At 42.5% G+C, this 21,577-nt stretch overlaps 1 protein-coding gene across 2 annotated transcripts in view; it reads right to left on the reverse strand.

Annotated features, from left to right (window-relative positions):
* Window positions 1–3,016: 3,016 nt before the first annotated feature.
* gpr63 (G protein-coupled receptor 63) overlaps window positions 3,017–21,577 on the reverse strand; it is a 156,620-nt gene continuing 138,059 nt past the window's right edge. The window contains exons 1-2 of one of the 2 annotated variants that reach the window (XM_078542287.1): window positions 15,505–15,595; window positions 3,017–5,057 (exon numbers count right to left, since the gene is read on the reverse strand). In XM_078542287.1, coding sequence (XP_078398413.1) covers window positions 3,642–4,889 — 1,248 coding nt within the window. In that variant the 5' untranslated portion in view covers window positions 4,890–5,057; window positions 15,505–15,595 and the 3' untranslated portion in view covers window positions 3,017–3,641. Of the gene's footprint in view, window positions 5,058–15,504; window positions 15,596–21,577 lie in introns of those variants that run through there. The other variant, XM_078542286.1, reaches the window with a different exon arrangement.

A 21,577-nucleotide genomic window follows, 5' to 3' on the forward strand; every position in this document is an offset into this window, starting at 1 on the left:
CTTCCCGAGGGTAATTAGAGATGAGCAACAAATGCTGGCCCTTCCAGCGATGCTCACAGCCTATGAATGAATAATAAGTAAAATCTTTTTAAAAATTGCTTCAAGGCAGCCTTTTCTATAATGCCATCAACTGTTTATTTCCAGAGAGGCTGGATGGACCTGGCAACCCATTTATCTGGAACTCTTCAGCCACACTTATTGGCTTCTTCGATACAGATGGGAAAGGATCGAAGATACATGTCCAAGATGTTCTCATAGCCTGCCAAAAACTATTCAAATAACTGGACCTCCAACTAACCGGGATAACTGGCGGTTTCAACACAGGATCAGAAACTGAGATTCAGGGTAGGTATGCCACGGCAATTACACTGCAATTTTCATGACCTTGTATTTCAGTTTACAACTTCCATGGCATTGCTCATTGACGCATTATAAAAAAATACTGAGCAGGGCTCATAAATTGAGTTTTCTGGATAGGATTGCTCGGAAATTGAATCCTAGGCTTGTCCAGAAACCTACGGCTTGGCCAGAGTCAAATTTTCAACTTGGTTAAAATTTCTAATAAGTTTGCTATTACGTCAACTTGTTTAAACATTCATTACAATGTGTAAATAGTCAGAGTTATTTCTATTTGTGAGAGTGCCCATTTTGGTATAAGTGTCAGCTATGATTCAATGACCAAACAATCAACTCTGAATCAAATTGTTGTGGGTTCAAATCCACTCCACAGATGAACACAAAATTTGGGCCGACACTCGAGTGCAGTATTGAGGGAGCCTTGCACTGTTGGAGGCACAGTGTTTCAGATGAGAAGTTAAATGAAGGTCCTGCCTGTTATCTCAGGTCGACGTGAACAATCTCATAGTGCTAGTTAAAGAAAAACAAGGGAGTGCTCCCCATTTTCCTGGCCAATATTTGTTTCTCAACTACCTTCTCTTTGTGGGACATTGCAAGGTGTAAATTGGATGCTAAATTTCCCTACAACACTGACTACACTTCATTGGCTGCAAAGTGCTTTGGGATGTCCTGAGGTCATGAATGATCCTATAAAAATGCGAGTCTCTTTGTTTCTTTCCAAAATGTCTGCTTTTTGTTGAGGAATATGATATCTAGCTTTGATTTATCCTTGATAAACAAGTGACCAACAATACTAGATACAAGCAAAGACCAATCAGAATCAGTTTGGAACATTACGCTTATGTATACATGCATGCACAAAATCATACAAATGATTTTTAAAAATGTTATTCAATTAAAGGATGTGGGCATCGCTGGTTAGGCCAGCATTTATTGCCCATCCCTAATTGCCCTTGAGAAGGTGGTGGTAAACTGCATCTTGAACTGCTGCAGTCCCCATGGTGTAGATACACCCACAGTGCTTTTAGGAAGGGAGTTCCAGGATCTTGACCCAGCGACAGTGAAGGAACGGTGATATAGTTCCAAGTCAGGGCGGTGAGTAGCTTGGAGAGGAACTTGCAGGTGGTGGTGTTCCCATGTGTCTGCTGCCCTTGTCCTTCTAGATGGTAGTGGTCATGGGTTTGGAAAGTGCTGCCTAAGGAGCCTTATGAGTTCCTGCAGTGCATCTTGTAGATGGTACACACTGCTGTCATTGTTCATCAGTGGTGGAGGGAGTGAATGTTTGTGGATGGGGTGCCAATCAAGTGAACTGTTTTGTTCTGGATGATGACGAGCTTCTTGGGTGTTGTTGGAGCTGCACTCATCCAGGTAAATGAAGCATATTCCATCACACTCCTGACTTGTGCCTTATAGATGGTGGACAGATTTTGGGAAGTCAGGAGGTGAGTTACTCACTGCAGAATTCCTAGCGTCTGACCTGCTTTTGCAGCCACAGTATTTATATGGCTAGTCCAGTTCAGTTTCTGGGGAAGAATAATCCCCAGGATGATGATAGTGGAGGATCCAGTGATGGTAATGCCATTGAATGTCAAGGGGCGATGGTTAGATTCTTTCTTGTTGAAGATGGTCATTGCCTGGCACTTGTGTGGCGTGAATGTTACTTGCCATTTGTTAGCCCAAGCCTGGATATTTTCCAGGTCTTGCTACATTTGTACATGGGCTGCTTCAGTATCTGAGGAGTTGCGAATGATGCTGAACATTGTGTAATCATAAACGAACATCTGACCTTATGATGGAAAGAAGGTCATTGATGGAGCAGCTGAAGACGGTTGGACCTAGGACACTACCCTGAGGAACTCATGCCGTGATGTCTTGAAACTGAGATGACTGACGTCCAACAACCATAACCATCTTCCTTTGTGCTAGGCATGACTCCAACCAGCAGAGAGTTTTCCCCCTGATTTCGATTGACTCCAGGTTTGCCAGGGCTCCTTGATGCCACACTCGGTCAAATGCTGCCTTGATGTCAAGGGCAGTCACTCTCATCTCACCTCATCTTTTGAAAAGTAACAAAAAAATAACTAGGACCACACAGAAAAGAAATGAATTATACTAAAAATATAGCAAAATGACTTAATTACATTCAGCACTTCTGATGTACAAGAAAGATTACCAAAGTGCTGCTTTCCCTTTTTAATCAAATGAATGACAATCATTTCTAACTGCAGAGTGATTTGTACTCCTGAAGCATAGCGAAGACCGAAAAATTGTTTAGCATCATTTAAAATAGTGGTGCTTCAAGCATAATCTTGGAAGTCAAATATCTAAATTACTGTAGATAAATTAAGAACTGGCCAGTACAATACTCACTAATACTAATCTACTTTGCTCTCCCCATCCAAATGCAAAACACATTTTAAACCATAATTCTATTTTACAGCTTACAAGAGAGTACATTCATATTTACAATCATTACTGGCATTTAAACAAATGCAGAGAGCCACAGGATATTTAAGCAAAGTTAACCAACACCAGAACTGGGCATTGACTAATTCTTAGTAACAAATTCATTATTCCCTGAGTGTACATATATTTATATCTGCATGGACCATGTTAGCAATGGAACTGCTCATTCAAGCTGTCCTATGTAAAACTAGCATTATACACAAAAATAAAGTTATTTTTATGAGTTACAATGGAAACAAGTTGAAAAACAATGCTTCATTAACTTTCACTTTTTGTTAAACATCAATTGTCAATTACACAGCAGCAAACCAAATGAGCTCTTGCCATGAAAAAAACCTCCATAAACTGAGCATTTCTTGGTTCTTCCAGTAGGAAAACACAAAAATAATAAAAATTATCATATAGTGCTCATTTTCATCTGTAGTTAGCCTGAGAGGACAATTGTGCTTAATTCATATTGTTAATATAGGTCAGTTCCATTTAGTGGTCAGAACACAAAACACAGAATTGCACATTCTCACTAAAGTTAGCAGCATTAAACCAATGGACAACAAATCACAAGCTTTGAAGCAGAGCCTGACTGATGTTTACAAAGTATTCAAAAAGTATACAAATTGCACAGGCAATATTTTCAAGTTTACATTGTAAAAACATTAATTCACAATTTTAAACATTTGTTTGCAGCTACGGAGAATGTAGCTACATCTGTATTTAAAATGTATATTAGGCGTTTTAAGCAGAAGGAAACCTTGGGGGTAACATTCCAGACAAATCAATTGGCAATTCACTGGTGGCAGTGTCTACAGAAGTTTTGTACCTTAAACCACAGATCGATGCTCCCCACAAACGTAAATGGCGCTTGGACGAATTCGCCTTCTGGTGCGTCCAGGTAGCTGAGGCAAGAACTTAAAGGTTTTTGGCATCAGCTCTAAGCAAGCATCCCGGAATTTTTTAATCCTCCAATAGTAAATTAATGGGTTGAGTGCAGATTTGAGGTAGCTTAACCAAAGGAGCCACGTGCTTATCTCAAAAAAGTTATCTTTATGATAAAAACTACTGTTGAAAGTAGAAACAAGGCTGTATGTGGTGAATGGCGCCGAGCAAAAGGTGAAGACAATGAATAGGATCAGGATGGTAGTGAAGGCACGCGTTTTGAAGCTCATGTCAATGCTTAACTGGCACGGCCTCTGCAGGCTCATGAGTCCAAGCTTACTTGCTTGGCCCAAACAAATGCTATCTGAGCTGCTATGGATCCGAATGGCATTGTGCCGGACCGTGCTGAGGATACCCATAAAAGAGTATAGCATCAGCATGAATGGGATGAAGAAGAACACAATTATTATTAACAGAACATAAGCTCGATAGCCCGGGTCTGCGGAATACCCAAAAACACACTGCGGGGCACGAGATGGCACTGGCAGATGTGGACTACCAACTGCAAGGGGAAAGGCCATACAAAATGACATACCCCACGAGATGGCAATAAGCAGCTTAGCACGGTAAGGATTCAATTTATCTTGACGTTGAACTATAATGAGAAATCGATCAATGCTAATTATAAGCAAGATAACTACTCCTTCTATCACAAAAAGCCAAAAAAACATGGCAGACACTCTGCAAAAGATGTCACCGAAAATCCAGTAGGTGGTATTAACAGTGATTAGGGCAAAAGGCATATTCATTACAGCAAGCATCATGTCTGCAAAGGCTAAACTTGCCAGGAGGATGTTAATAGCTGACCGCATAGCTGCTTTCTGATAGACCATGAGACAAACAATAAAGTTCCCCAGGAAAGAAATTAAAGCTATTACCACCATTAATGCAGAAAGGAGGACCTGCAGAGGAAGGCCTAAACCCCCATAATCTAACTGAGAGGGAATTGCTGTGCTATTTTCCATGGAGTTCTCTTCTGTAGTTTTATAAGTGGCAGGTCCTTCATTAACAGATAGTTCCATCTCATTGTGTATTACAGAATGTAGCGTAGAGTTGAAATAGGCATGTTCATAAGTGACAATTGTGCTATTTGAGGTCCCTGCATGTGCAGTCAAAAGTGGAGAATAAACCATGATTATACTAGGACCACTAGCCAAAATGTAAAGGTATCATCCTGCATCATCAAGCAAAGTACGATTAGTAGCAGTTACATATTGGCAGAAGTAGCAGTTTCTTCTCGAAGCTGTGCTGTTACCAATTACTGCTGATGGGAGTATTACTGGATTCCACAGTTTCACAATCTGGAAAGAAAGAAGAAAAAAAAAATCAATGCACTGACTGTCTAGAAGGCATGTTCTTCTTTCATACTTTCTTACATTACTCCTGGCAAATTCATATCTACAAGTTTAATTCCAAAGCATTTCTCAACGTAAGATGTCATTGCAACTTCACAAAATTCTGAAGCATTAGAACAACAATGTCATTAGGAGCCTAGGCAGGAAAGGTAACACTGCAGAAAGACTTATTCTTCCTCCTTCCACAAATAGTAATGATGGTTAGAACTACTCATAGGCCTAATTTATATCAGCCAGTTGTACCGGAAGTACTGATTACTGCTACTTAAGGAAAAAAACACATGCACACAACCGACAATGGGAATTGAAATGTTGCAAACACAATTAGACGATTATTTTTTTTTCCATTTTCTGAAAAATAAGGCAGCGGGGCAGAAAATCATAGGTCTTGTTCTAGGGAGAATGTCTACTCCATAAGAGACAATTAGAAATTCTACTCGTGGATTTCTCAAGTTTAATTTGCTGACTTTTATCATGATGATGGATTTCACTGGATCACAGAATTGTTACGGTGTAGGACAACATTTGGCCCATTGTGTCTGCACAGGCTCTCTGAGCATTTTAAACTTAGTGCCAATCTCCTGCCTTTTCCTCGTAACTCTGCACATTATTTAAATAGAAATAATTAACCCATGCCCTCTTGCATACCTCAATTGAAACTGCCTCCACCATACTCCAGGCAATGTATTCCAAATCCAACTACTTGCTGTGTGGAAAAGTTTATTCTCACCTCACATTTGCTTCTATTGCAAAACACTTTAAAACTGTGCCCTCTGGTTCTCGATCCATTTACGAGCGGGAACGGTCTCTCCCTATCTTCTCTGTCCAAACCCTTCATGATCTTGAAAACTTCTATCAAGTCTCCTCTTAGCCTTTTCCTCTCCAAGGAAAACAGTCCCAACTTCTCCAATCTTTCTTCATAACTAAAGTGTCTCATCCCTGGGACCATTCTTGTAAACCTCTTCTGCACTCTCTCCAATGTGTTCACATCCTTCCTATAATATGGTGCCCAGAACTGTACACAATATTCCAGCTGAGGTCTAACCAGTGTCTTACCTGTCCTTCCACCTTTAATGGGTTATTGTACATATACACCAAGGTCTCTCTACTCCTGCAAAGCCTTTAGAATAGTATCTTTTATTTTCTACTGTCTCTCCATGTTCTTTATACCAAAGTGTATCACCTCACACTTCCTCACATTGAACTTCATCTGTCACCTATCTGCCCACTCCACCAATGTGTCAATGTCCTTTTGAAGTTCTACACTGTCCTCATCACAGTTTAAAATTCTCCCAAGTTTTGTGCTGTCTGAAAACTTTGAAATTGTCCCCTGTACACCAAGATCTAGGTCATTTATATATATCAGGGAAAGCAAAGGTCCCAATACCGACCCCTGGGGAACTCCACTTCAAACCTTCTTCCAGCCTCAAAAGTACCCATTAACCATTACTCTCTGTTTCCTATCCCTCAGCCAATTTGTATCCATGTTGCTACTGTGCCTTTTATCCCATGACCTCTAACTTTCCTCATAAATCTGTTGTATGGCACTGTATTGAATGCCTTTTGGAAGTCCATGGACACCACATCAACGGCCTTGCCTTAATCAACCATCTCTTACCTCTTCAAAAAACTCCAGCAAGTTAGTTAGGCATGATTTTCCTTTAACAAATCCATGCTAACTCTTCTGAATCAATCCACATTTTTCCATGTGACTTTTAATTCTATCCCAAATAATTGTTTCTAGAAGTTTCCCCACCACCGAAGTTAAACTGACTGGTCTGTAATTGCAGGGCAGATCTTTACAACATCTTTTGAACAAGGGCGTTATGTTTGCATTTCTCCAGTCCTCCAGCACATCCCCCGAACCTGGGAAACATTGAAAGATCATTGCTAGTGCCTCTGCAATTTCCACTTTCACTTCCTTCAATATTCTTGGATGCATCTTATCTGGTTCCGATGCCTTCTCAACTTTAGGTACCGATAGCTTATCCGATACCTCCTCCTTAACAATTTTAAACCCTTCTAGTGACTGACTTTCCTCCTTTGTCACCATGGCCAGGGCAGCAACTACCTCATAGGCAAAGACAGATGCAAAGTATTCATTTAACACCTCAGCCATGCCTCTTGCCTCTATGTGTAAATCCCCTTTTTGGTCCCTAATAGGCCCTCCTCCTTTTACCAGCCTTCTACTATTGATGTGCTTATAGAATACTTTGAGATTTCCTTTTATGTTAGCTGCCAGGGTTTTTTCATAATTCCTCTTTGCTTCTTGTATTTGCTTTTCTCACATCCCTTCTGATTCTTCGTATTCAGCTTGGTACTCAGTTGTATTTGTTACCTGACACCTGTCATAAGTGCACTTTTTCTTCTTTAACTTAATTTCTATCTCCTTTGTCATCCAAGCTCTGGATTTGTTTGTCCTACCCTTCCCTTTTGAGGGAACATACCTTGACTGTGCCCAAAACATCTCCTCCTTGAAGGTAGCCCTTTGTTCAGCTACTGTTTTCCCCGCCAACCTTTGGTTCCAGTCTATATGGCCCAGCTCTGTTCTTGCCCCATTGAAGTCCACTCTCTGCCAGTTGATTATTCTTACTCCGGATTGACCAATGTCATTTTCCACCATCATCCTAAACCTTATGATACAATGATCACTGTCCCCTAAATGTTCCCTCTCTGTCAACTGATCTACTTGGCCCACCTCATTCCCAAGAACCAGGTCCAGCAGTGCCTCCTTTCTTGTTGGACTGGATACATACTGCTGCTGGAAATTCTCCTGAACAAAATCACTGACCCTTACACTACCACTATCCCAGTCTATATTAAAGTCCCCCATTATAACTACTCTATGATGTTTGCACTTCTCTGTAATTTCTTTGCAGATTTGTTCGTCTATATCCTTCCCACTAGCTGGTGGTCTATATATTACACCAATGTAATTGCACCCTTCTTATTCCTTAGCTCTAGCCAATTTGATTCTGTCCTTGAATCCTCTGACACATCCTCTTTCTCCAGCACTTTTTCCTTAACCAAAAATGCCACCCCTTCCTCCTTTTTCCCTTTCCTATCTTTTCTGAACACCTTATAACCAGGAATATTTAACACCCAGATCTGCTCTTCCTTAAGCCAGGTCTCCATTATCACCACAACATTATAATCCCACAAGGCAACCTGTGCCTGTAACCCACTAATTTAATTAACTATACTCCGTGCATTCACATACATGCAGTGTAACCCTGATTTAGACTTCATTACTTGCTCCCTTACTCTGACTCTATTTGTTAACTTCTCTATTATTCTCTATTTTAGTGCTATCTGCTTCTCCCAGCATTCCATGCACCCTGGTATTACTTACTAATATTCTCTCCTGGCTCCTACAACCCTGCTAAATTAGTTTAAACCCTCCCCAACAGCACTAGCAAAACAACCCACAAGGAACTCAGCCCCAGCTTTGTTCAGATGCAACCCACCCAGCTTGTACAGGTGCCAACTCCCCCAGAGCCTGTCCCAGTGATCTAAAGCCCTCTCTCCTGCACCATCTTTCCAGCCACGCTTTCATTTGTCTTATCTTCCTATTTCTGTACTCACTTGCACGTGGCACTGGGTGTAATCTGGAGATTACTACTTTAGAAGTCCTGTTTGCTAATTTTTACCTAGCTCCCTAAATTCTGATTGCAGGACCAAATTCCCCTTCCTACCTCTGGTGTTCATACCAATCTGAACCATGACCTCTGGCTATTCCCCCACAAGAATGTCCTGCAGCCGTTCTGTGACATCCTTGACCCTAGCGCCAAGGGAGGCAAAAAACCATCCTGGAGTCATGTTGACAGCCGCAGAAACGCCCGTCTGCTCCCCTAACAAAAGAATCCCCTATCAGTACTGCCCTTCCGCTCTTCTTCCTCCCCTCCCGTATAGCTGGGCTGCTCATGGTGCCATGGGCTTGGATCTTGCTGTTCTCCTCCTAGGATCCATCGCCCTCACTGATATCCAGAATGGAAAGCCGGTTAGTGAGCGGGGCCTCTGCGGACTCCTATACCACCTATCTGTTTCTCTCGGACTGCCTGGTGGTCACCCATTCTCTATCTGCCTGCTTGCCCCCAACTTGGGGTGTGACAACCTTTCTGAAGTTGCTATCCATGTAGTTCTCTGCCTCACAGATGCGCCTCAGTGACACCAGCCACTACTCGAGTTCTGAAATGCGGAGCTCAAGCTTGTGCAGCCAGTGACACATCCTGCACATGGGTTCATCTGAGTCACGAGAAGTGTCCACAACTCCCCACATGCCATAGGATGGGGATTCTGCTTGGCTGAGCTGTCCTGCCATGCCTTAACCTTGAACTTTTAAATCACTTTTTTACTTAAACTTTAGTTACTTTTACTTACTTTAATTTACCTTAACCTTGCTCTTCTACTATTAACTATAAACTGGAGATTAATAGAAAGTAGAAATTCTTCAACCTTACTCACAAATCAGCTCCCTCTCCTGTGCCATTAAATTCTTACTTTCCCTGTGCTTGCTTAGAAATTTACGTTTCTGTATTCACGCTGTTCTCAATCTCCTGGCTATCTCTCCACGTGCACTGTTTTATCCCCTGAATGCTCATAAGAACATAAGAAATAGGATCAGGAATACACCATTCAGCCCCTGGAGCCTGCTCTGCCATTCAATAAGATCATGGCTGATCTTCTTGTGTTTTGATTTCCACATTCTCATCTACCCCCAATAACTTTTTATTCCCTAGCCTAACAAGAATCTATCTACATCTGCCTTAAAAATATTCAATGATCCCACCTCAACAACCCTCAGAAAAAAATCCTCATCTCTGTCTTAAAAGGGCAACCCCTAATTTTAAAACAGTGCCCTGCTAGTTCTGGACTCACCCAAAAGAGGAAATATCCTTTTGATGTCCACCTTGTCAAGGCCATTCAGGATCTTGTACACTTCAATCAAATCACCCCTCACTCTACTAAACTCCAGTGGAAACAAGCCCAGTCTGTCCAACCTTTCCTCAAAAGACAACCCACTCATTCCAGGCATCAGTCTAGTAAACCTCCTCTGAAAAGCCTCCAATGCACTTACATCCTTCCTTAAATAAGGAAGCCAAAATTGCACACACTGTTCGAGGTGCGGTCTCACCAATGCCCTGTATAACTGAAGCATAATATCCCCACTTTTATGTTCAATCCCTCCCGTAATAAAGGATAGCATTGCCATTAGTCTTCTTAATTACTTGCTGTAGCTGCATGCTAACTTTTTGTGACTCGTGCTAAAACACCTAGACCCCTCTGCACCTCAGAATTATGCACCCATTCTCCATTTAAGTAGTACTCTGCTTTTTTTGTCCTTCCTGCCAAAGTGAACAACTTCACATTTTCTCACATTAAACTCCATTTGCCAGATCTTTGCCCACTCACTCAACCTATCGATCTATGTCCATCTGCAACCTCATGTCCTCTTCACAATATACTTTCCTACCTATCTTTGTAACATCTGCAAATTTTGCTAACATTTCTTTGCTCCCCTCATCTAAATCATTGATGTAAATCGTAAAAAGTTGAGGCCCCAGCACAGACCCCTGTGGGACTCCACTCATCACATCCTGCCAATCCGAAAAAGACCCATTTAGGCATACTCTGCCAACCAGCCAATCTTCTATCCATGCTAATATGTTACCCCCAACACCATGCGCTTTTATTTTTCGTAATAACCTTTGAAATCCAAGTACAGTACGTCTACAAGCTCCCCTTTATCCACTGTGCATGATACTCCTTCAAAAACTCTGGTAAATTGGTTAAACATGATTTTCCTTTCACAAAATCATGTTGAATTCTCCCCGATTGCCTTGAGCTCTTCTAAGTGCCCAGCTATAACGTCCTTAATGATCGATTCTAACAACTTCCCCACGATAGACATCAAGCCAACTGGCCTATAGTTTCTGGTTTTCTGCTTCCCTCCCTTCTTGAACAGAGGGGTTATAGTGCTACATTCCAGTCTGATGGAACCGTTCCAAAATCTAGCGAATTTTGGAAAATTAACACCGGCGCAGCGATTACTTCATTAACCACCTCTTTTAAGGCCCTAGGATGTAGTCCGTGGGGACCTGGAGACTTGCCAACCTGCAGCTGCATTAATTTGTTCAGTATCTTTTCCCTAGTGATTTCAATTCCATCAAGTTCCTCTCTCCCGTTCACCTTCTGATTTGCAGCTATTACTGGAATGTTTTTTGTATCATCAATAGTGAAGACAGAAGCAAAATGTTTGTTCATTTCTTCTGCTATTTACTTACTATCTACTATTAACTCCGTACTGTCACTCTCTAGAGGACCATAACTCACTTTACATAAGCTTTTCACAGAATCACAGATTCACACAGAGCAGAAGAGGCCCTTCGGCCCATCGATTCTGCACCGACACGTGAGAAACACCTGACCTACCTATCTAATCCCATTTACCAGCACTTGGCCCATAGCCTTGAATATTATGACGTGCCAAGTGCTCATCCAGGTACATTTTAAAGGAGGTGAGGCAACCCGCCTCTACCGCCCTCCCAGGCAGCGTATTCCAGACTGTCACCACCCTCTGGGAAAAAAAATTTTTCCTCACCTTCCCCCTAAACCTCCTGCCCCTCACCTAGAACTTGTGTCCCCTCATGACGGACCCTTCAAGTAAGGGGAACAGCTGCTCCCTATCCACCCCGTCCATGCCCCTCATAATCTTGTACATCTCGATCAGGTCGCCCCTCACTCTTCACTGCTCCAATGAAAACAACCCAAGTCTATCCAACCTCTCTTCACAACTTAAATAATTCATCCCAGGCAACATCCTGGTGAATCTCTTCTGCACCCCCTCCAGTGCAGTCACATCCTTCCTATAATGTGGAGACCAGGACTGCACACAGTACTCCAGCTGTGGCCTCACCAAGGTTCTATACAATTCCAACATGACCACCCTACTTTTGTAATCTATGCCTCGATTGATAAAGGCAAGCGTCCCATATGCCTTTTTCACCACCCCACTAACATGCCCCTCCACCTTCAGAGATCTATGGACACACACGCCAAGGTCCCTTTGTTCCTCAGAACTTCCTAGCGTCATGCCGTTCATGTAATACTTCCTTGTCAAATTACTCCATCCAAAGTGTATCACCTCACACTTTTCAGGGTTAAATTCCATCTGCCAATTATCTGCCCATTTGGCCATCCCGTCTATATCTTCCTGTAGCCCAAGACACTCAACCTCACTGTTAACCACCCAGCCAATCTTTGTGTCATCCGCAAACTTACTAATCCTACCCCCCACATAGTCATCTATGTTGTCTATATAAATGACAAATAATAGGGAAACTAGCACAGATCCCTGCGGTACACCACTGGACACTGGCTTCTAGTCACCAAAGCATCCTTCTCTCATTGCCCTCTGTCTCCTACACCTAAGCCAATTTTGAATCCACCTTATCAAATTACTCTGTATTCCATGTGCATTTGCCTTCTTTATAAGTCTCCCATGTGGGACCTTGTCAAAGACTTTGCTGAAATCCATATAAACTACATCAACTGCACTACCCTCATCTACACACCTGATCACCTCCTCAAAAATTCAATCAAGTTTGTTAGGCATGACCTCCCTCTGACAAAGCCATGCTGTCTATCCCTGATCAAACCTTGCCTCGCCAAGTAGAGATAGATTCTCTCCTTTAGAATTTTCTCCAATAGTTTCCCTACCACTGACGTGAGATTCACTGGCCTGTAGTTCCCTGGCTCATCTCTACAATCCTTCTTTAATAGTGGAACCACATTAGCTGTTCTCCAGTCCTTTGGAACCTCCCCCATGGCCAGAGAGGAATTAAAAATTTAGATCAGAGCCCCTGCGATCTCCTCCCTTGCCTCCCTCAGCAGCCTGGGACACAAAACGTCCAGACCTGGAGATTTCTCCACTTTTAAGCCTGCCAATGCCTCCAATATCTTGTCACTCCATATATCATTTTGCTCAAGAACCTCGCAGTCCCTCTCCCCGAGTTCCATACCTTCATCTCGGGTGAAGACGGATGTGAAGTATTCGTTCAACACTCTACCGATGTCCTCTGGCTCCACCCATAGCTTGCCCCCTTGGTCCCTATTCTTTTCGTGGTTATCCTCCTTCCCATTGATATACTTATAGAATATCTTGGGATTTTCCCTACTTTTACCAGCCAGAGCTTTCTCATATCCCTTTTGCTCTCCGAATTGCTTTCTTAAGCTCCACCCTGCACTTTCTGTACTCCACTAATGCCTCCACTGATTTGCTCCCTTTGTACCTGCTAAAAGCCTCTCTTTTCCTTCTCATCGTATCCTGAATATCTCTGGTCATCCATGGTTCTCTGGGCTTGTTACTCCTTCCGATCACCCTAGAGGCAACATGTTAAGCCTGTACCCTCCCCATTTCTTTTTGAATGCCCCCACTGCTCTTCTGTAGATTTCCCCACAAGTAGTTGTTTCCAGTCTACCTTGGCCAGATCCTGTCTTATTTTACTAAAATCCGTTCTCTCCCAATCCAAAACATTTTTTTTGCAACTTGTCTATTTCTTTGGCAATAACAAGCTTAAATTGTACTATGTTGTGATCGCTATCACTAAAATGCTCACCCACCTCCACCTCAGCCACCTGTCCGGCTTCATTCCCCAGAATTAGGTCCAGCACTCCGCCGTCCCTTGTTGGACCCTCTACATATTGACCTAAAATGTTCTCCTGTACAGATTTCAAGAAATCCACTCCATCCAAACCCTTAACACTATATCTATCCCAATTAATGTTGGGAAAGTTGAAATCACCTAAAATAATTTCCCTACTGTTAATGTTTTTAAACACCTCCGCAAATTGTGCACATATTTGCTCCTCAGTTTTCCGTTGGCTATCTGGGGGTCTACAATAAACACCTAACAATGTGGCTGCCCCTTTTTTATTCCTATGCTCTACCCACAAAGCTTCATTCGGTGCTCCCTCCAAGATATCATCTCTCCTTACTGCAGTAATTGACTCCTTAACTAATAATGTAATGCCTCCTCCTCTTTTACCCCCTCCCCTGTCTTGCCTGAAGATTCTATATCCCGGAATGTTGAGCTGCCAATCCTGCCCCTCCCTCAGCCACGTCTCTGTGATGGCTACTGTATCACAATTCCATGTCTCAATCCTCACGCTTAACTCATCCGTTTCACCTGTAATACTCCTGGCATTAAAGTAGCGGCCATCCAGACTTGCCTTACTCCCCTGAAACATAATGCAGCTATACTCTCTCTGACTTGATTGTTTTAGTGTAATATGATGTGTCCCCATTCCGCTAATATTCTGTGTCCCCTCCCCCTGCCAAATTAGTTTAAACTCCTCCCAACAGCACTAGCAAACCCGCCCGCAAGGATGTTAGTCCCGCTCTGGTTCAGATGTAGACCGTCCCGCTTGTACAGGTCCCACCTTCCCCAGAAACGGTCCCAGTGATCCAGGAATCCAAAACTCTCCCATCTGCACCAACTCTTAAGCCATGTATTCACCTGCGCTATTCTCCTATTTCTGTGCTCGCTAGCACGTGGCACTGGGAGTAATCCAGATATTACAACCCGAGAGGTCCTGCTTTTCAGTCTACTGCCTAACTCCCTGAATTCTTGATGCAAAACCTCATCCCTCTTTCTACCTATGTCATTGGTACCAATATGTACCATGATCTCTGCCTTATAACCCTCCGCCTTCAGGATGCCCTGCAGCCGTTCAATGACATCCTGGGCCCTGGCACCAGGGAGACAACACACCATTGTGGAGTCACATTGACGGGCACAATAGCACCTATCTGTTCCCATGACTATAGAATCCTCTATTACTATTGCTCTTCCTTCCCTCCTGTACAGACAGGCTGTTTGTGGTGCCAGAAGCTTGGCTCTGCCTGCACTCCCTGCAGGATCCAGCACACTCATCAGCCTCCAAAATGGAATATCAATTTACGAGCGGGATGCCAGGGGACTTCTGAACTACCTGCCTGTTTCTCTTGAACTGCTTGGTGGTCACCTATTCCCTTCTTTCCTCAAGTCCCTTCAGCTGCAGTGTGACCACCTCTCTAAATGTGTTATCCATGATGCTCTCAGACTCGCGGATGCTCCGCAGTGTTCCTAGCCGCCGTTCCAGCTCTAAAACCCGAGTTTCCAGGAGCTGTAGCTGGACACACTTCCTCCACTCATGCTGGTCCTGGCCACTGAAAATGTTCCCGGCTTCCCACGAAGAGCACAACATGGCTTTGAGCTCTCCTGGCATGACTTATCCCTTTAAATTAAATCTCTAGGGCCCTTCTTTCCTGATCCTCGTTACTACAGAATATGCAAACTATAAACCACAAAAAGACCTTAAACTATAAGCGATAAAAGTAGGAAATACTTACCCGGCCTTACCTACTACTTATCAGTCATTCCTCTCCCTTGTAGCCTCTACTGCTGCAGCAGGGCAAGGCCATTCTCTGAAGATTTAAGAAATTGGATAGCAAAGAAAAAATGCAAATAGCACCTCTTCCCCATTGCACCAAATTGCCAATACCCACACTCACTCTGGCGGTGTCTCACTCAGCATGAGGTCTCTCCCCTGCTCGTGTGCAAGCACACTCACTTTCTTTTTAAATACCTGTAGAAACTCTTGCTATCCATTTTTTACATTTCTAGCTAGCTTCCTCTCATACTCTAATTTCTTCTCCAGGTTAACATTTTAGTCATTCTCTGCCGTTCTTTAAATTCTGACCAATCATCTGGTCTGCCACTCATCTTTGCAGAGTTGTATGCTTTTTCTTTAAGTTTGATGCTTTCCTTAACTTCTTTAGTTAACCACGGATGGTGGGTCCTCCCCTTAGAATTTTTCTTTATAATAGGAATGTACTTATTCTGAATACTCTGAAATATGGGATTGGGGGTAGTGTATTGAGACGAATAGAAAACTGGTTGGTCGACAGGAAAAAAAGAGTAGGAATAAACAGGTCTTTTTCCGAATGGCAGGCAGTGACTAGTGGGGTACCACAGGGATCGGTGCTGGGACCCCAGTTATTCACAATATATATTAATGATTTAGATGAGGGAACTAAATGTAATATCTCCAAATTTGCAGATAACACAAAGCTGGGTTGGAGGGTGAGCTGTGAGGAGGATGCAGAGATGCGTCAGTGTGATTTGGACAAACTGAGTGAGTGGGCAAATGCATGGCAGATGCAGTATAACGTGGATAAATGTGAGGTTATCCATTTTGGGAGCAAAAACAGGAAGGCAGATTATTATCTGAATGGTTATAAATTGAGAGAGGGGAATGTGCAACGAGACCTGGGTGTCCTTGTACACCAGTCGCTGAAGGTAAGCATGCAGGTGCAGCAGGCGGTAAAGAAGGCAAATGGTATGTTGGCCCTTCGTAGCCAGGGGATTTGAGTACAGAAACAGGGATGTCTTGCTGCAATTGTACAGGGCCTTGGTGAGACCACATCTGGAATATTGTGTGCAGTTTTGGTCTCCTTATCTGAGGAAGGACGTATTTGCTATAGAGGGAGTGCAGCGAAGGTTTACCAGACTGATTCCTGGGATGGCGGGACTGACATATGAGGAGAGATTGAGTTGATTAGGATTATTTTCGCTGGAGTTCAGAAGAATGAGGGGGGATCTCATAGAAACCTATAAAATTCTAACAGGACTAGACAGGGTAGATGCAGGAAGGATGTTCCCGATGGTGGGGGAGTCCAGAACCAGGGGTCACAGTCTGAGGTTATGGGGTAGACCATTTAGGACTGAGATGAGGAGAAATTTCTTTACCCAGAGAGTGGTGAGCCTGTGGAATTCGTTACCACAGAAAGTAGTTGAGACCAAAACATTGTATGCTTTCAAATAGGAGTTAGATATAGCTCTTGGGGCGAAAGGGATCAAAGGGTATGGGGAGAAAGCAGGAGCAGGCTATTGAGTTGGATGATCAGCCATGATCATAATGAATGGCAGAGCAGGCTCGAAGGGCCGAATGGCCTACTCCTGCTCCTAGTTTCTATGTTTCTATATCCCCTTAAATGTCTGCAACTGCTTCTCTATTGATCTATCCTCTAGCCTAGTTTCCCAGTTCACTTCAGCTAGCTCAGCTTTCATCCCCACATAGTTGCCCTTATTTAAGTTTAAGATGCTAGTCTTAGACCTGCTCTTCTCCCTTACAAACTGGATGTAAAATTCAATCATATTGAGGCCGCTGCTACCTAAGGATGCCTTTATTCTGAGGTCATTAATTAATCCTGTCACATTACACAATACCAAGTCTAATATAACCTGTTCTCTGTATGGTTGCAGAACATGCTACTCTTAAGAAACTCTCTTGAGAGCTTCCTAAGAACTCCTCATCCAGGTTACTAGTGCCAATCTGACTTTTCCAATTTATGTGTAGATTAAAATCACCCATGATTATTGCCATCCCTTTATCAAAAGCACACAATATTTTCTCTTGAATACTTTGTCTTACACTGTGGCTACTGTTAGGGGGCCTGTAGACTACACCCACTAATGACATTTTTCTCTTACTATTCCTCATCTCCATCCAAAATGATTCTCCATCCTGAACCGAGGTCATCTCTAACTATTGTACCAATGCCCTCTTTTGATCAAAAGTGCGACCCCTCCATTGTTACATAGCTTCCTATTCTTCTTGAACGTCATGTACCTCTCAATATTAAGGACCCAATCATTGTCATCCTGCAGCCACGTCTCCATAATTGCTATCAGGTCATATTTATTTACTTCAATGTGGGCCATTAATTCATTTACTTTGTTATGAGTGCTACATGCATTCAGATAGAGAGCCTTCAGTTTTGTACTTTTGTTACCTTTGTGACATCTAGCCTTGACTGTTGATGTATTCTTAGGTTTTTTCTCTCTGTCCCTTCCTGCCATTCTCTGACCCTCATTTCTCATATTACTATTTTGCTCTCCTGTCCTGACTCTACACCTTGAATTGCTACCTCCACCCAAGCTTGATCCTTCATCCCCCTTGTTTAGTTTAAAGCCCCTCTACTTCCCTAGTTATGTGATTTGCAAGGACACTCGTCCCAGCACAGTTCAGGTGTAAACCGTCCCAACGGTACAGCCCCCACTTTCCCCAGTACTGATGCCAATGCCCCACAAACCGGAACCCACTTATCCCACACCAGTCTTTGAGCTACACATTCCTCTCTCTAATCTTATTTTCCCTATGCCATTTGCATGTGGCTCACGTAATAATCCAGAGATTATTACCTTTGAAGTTCTGCTTCTTAGTTTGGTACCTAGCTCCTTATACTGACTTTGCAGAACCTCTTTCCTAGTTCCACGTATGTCATTGGTACCTACATGGACCACGCCAACTGGATCCTCCCCCTCCCACTGCAAGTTCCTCTCCAGCCCTGAGCAGACATCCCGAACCCTGGCACCCGGTAGGCAACATAGCTGTCTGGGCTCTCACTCTTTTCTGCAGAGAACAGAGTCAATCTCCCTCACTATACTATCCCCTACTACCAATGCATTCATTTTTGCTCCCCCTGCTTGAACAGCTTCCTGTACCACATTGCCATGGCCAGTCAGCTCATCCACCTTGCACACCTCGCTTTCATCCACACAGACTGTGACCACCTCAAACCTGTTTGACAATTGCAGAGTCTGAGGCTCCTCCATTACTGTCTGCTCGGTCCCATTACCTGCCTCACTGACAGTCACATCCTCCTGTCCCTCACTGCTGACCAAAACAGATGACCCTCTTCTAAGAGGTGCGACTGTCTTCCAGAACAAAGTGTCCAGGTATTTCTCCCCCTCCCTTATGTTGTGCAGTGTCTACATTTCGGCTTCCAGATCAATAATCCTGATCCGGAATTCATCAAGCTGCTTACACTTCCTGTAGATGTGTTTGTCATGGATCGCCTTGGCGTCGAAAAGCTCCCACATCCCACAGCTGCAACATAACACCTGTCCTGCCATTCTGACTTATATTATTTAGTTAATTTACTTTAATTACTTTCTTCCTATGTATGTTACAATTTACTGTGTTTATTGAATGCTAGTACCACTGACAACTAAAGGTAATATGCTTCTTAACTACAAAGCTATGTGTTTTAGATGTGTTTTAGATGTTTTGTTTAAATTACTTAATTTTTATTGCTTTTTTATCTTTATTGTTTTATTCTAATTTTAAAGTTTTCAAATTTTTGTTTATTATTTTAAATCTTTAATTCTTTTTATTTATAGATCTACCTGAATTTGCCTGTCCTAAGCTGGTTTTTCACACACTGTCCCTTAGACTGAGCACTTACCAGCCAATCAACTTACTAGCTTCCTGCGACGTCACAGTTGCTTTTTTCCTTTTTCCCTCACAGCAGCTGGAATAGTGCGCTCCTCATCTCCCAACTGTCTCCCACAGGTCTGCTCCGCTCCGACTCCCTGCAAGCTAGCCCACTCTGCAATCCCCGGTCTGTATTTATAGGCATTCCTCAGTTCCCAACTGTCTCACACAGGTCCACTCTGCTCCAACTCCCAGCAAGGTAGGCTTCTTGCTGTTTCATCTCCCGAACTCTTGCTCAACTCTCTCTCCTGAAGTCTCACTGTTTTAACCTCTCCCTCCCAAAGTCTCACTGTTTTAACCTCTCCCTCCCGAAGTCTCGCTGTTTTAACCTCCCTTTCCCAAAGTCTCGCTGTTTTAACCTCTCTCTCTCGAAATCTCACTGTTTTAACCTCTCTGTCCCGAAATCTCGCTGTTTTAACCTCTCTGTCCTGAAGTCTTGCTAGTTTAACCTCTCTGTCCTGAAGTCTTGCTAGTTTAGCCTCTCTGTCCTGAAGTCTTGCTAGTTTAACTTCTTTCTCCCGAACTCTCACTGTTTTCTATACACAGCATCAAAATCCAGCCAAATGTTTAAAAAGCTAGCAAGAGCCAAAGGATAGGAGTGTCCAAGTGCCTATGGAACACTGCTTTAACCTCTTACTGCAAGTCATGTCATCCTGAAGCCACATCAACTTCAAAGGACCCTATTTGACTGCTCTCCTTGGGAAGAGGTAATGACTAGACATTAAACAACTGAACAAGCACAGGTTTGAGCCCCTTGCTAGGTAAATACCAGTCATCACTGACCACAGCTTGAACTCACACCATCAAAAGACGTTTCCATCATATGGAGTTGCAGAGTAACCACTGTAAAATATCTCTCTGCAATTGTAAATTTACAAATTGTCAAAATATAAACTGAATCTTCAAATGCAACATTAGCATTATACTGCACTACTCTGTGCTAATTAAATATATTTATAATAACTCAAGTTTTAGGAGCTCCATTCAGCTTCTGGATTTTCTTTAATTATTTATCAGCTGTAATTTCAAAACTGGTGTTTTAATTGGCTATCCAATGATCTCTTAAAGAAGTTGGGTAATAAAAGCCTACTATAAAAAGTAAGCTCTTCAATGCACTGACAGTGTTTTATAAAACACACCTTTGGTTTCATTATAAAAGCTGGCTGTGTATTTGAGAACTGTTAAAGTTAATCTTACAGTTTAAACTGGTACCAAATGCGGTTGAAGTGTTACAGGAAGCAACAACTTGAATTTATACAGCACATTTAATGTAGTGAAACGTGACAACAGAGTTATCAAATAACATTTGACACTAAGCCACATATTAAGACAGTTGACCATAAAAGAGGTCAAAGAGGTAGGTGTCAAGGAGCATCTTAAAGGAGGAATGACAAGTGGAGAGGTGGAAAGGTTTAGGGAGGGAAGGGATTTGGAAAGGATATGTTTACAATGTTAACACTTTATATTTGTCAATTAGCAAAGAGAAACTTGCTAAATTTGTTTTTTTAAAAAAAGCAAAAGCAGGAAGTTAGGAAAAATAAATAAATCCAGTAAGAATCGAGACCACCGCATTTGAAACCAAATCAGAATTACTGTCGGATCATCTAAATATTTTAATTCCTAACCAAAATTAGAATAAAGATTTTTAATTACTATATACATAATCTTTCAATTATTAACATTTAATTGTAGGGAAGGTGCCCTGTAAATCACTTGGGTTGTGTTCTCAAAATAGAGCTTTAGCTTAAAAGTGACCATACAATTTGAAATGATTAGTTGAAATGAATGTGGGAATATGAAAATAAAAATTAATTAAATGAACTGCTTCATGATTTTTAACAAGGCACCCCTTACCAGTGTGAGGACAGCTAACATTGAGATTGAGCCCAGGATAGCTCATTTGTGAAGCAGAAATAAACACTTTATCTGGTCCTGTTTAGGATCTTTGTTAAAAGGAAGTCTATAAGGTTAAGAAAGTCTGTGTTTCACTAATTTTGGTGTGTTCCAGCATTAGGTGGAAACTGAACCCTTTGGAAATGTGGCACCCCAGATTGGTCAAATTCATGGAAACAGGTTTCCTTGAATTTAGGATATATTGTATATGGGACTTAGCCAGGGGGCGGTCAGTGCTCCGGGCAGGCCTG

Source organism: Cetorhinus maximus, chromosome 5 (genome assembly GCF_964194155.1).
Source record: "Cetorhinus maximus chromosome 5, sCetMax3.hap1.1, whole genome shotgun sequence".
Classification (NCBI taxonomy): domain Eukaryota; kingdom Metazoa; phylum Chordata; class Chondrichthyes; order Lamniformes; family Cetorhinidae; genus Cetorhinus; species Cetorhinus maximus.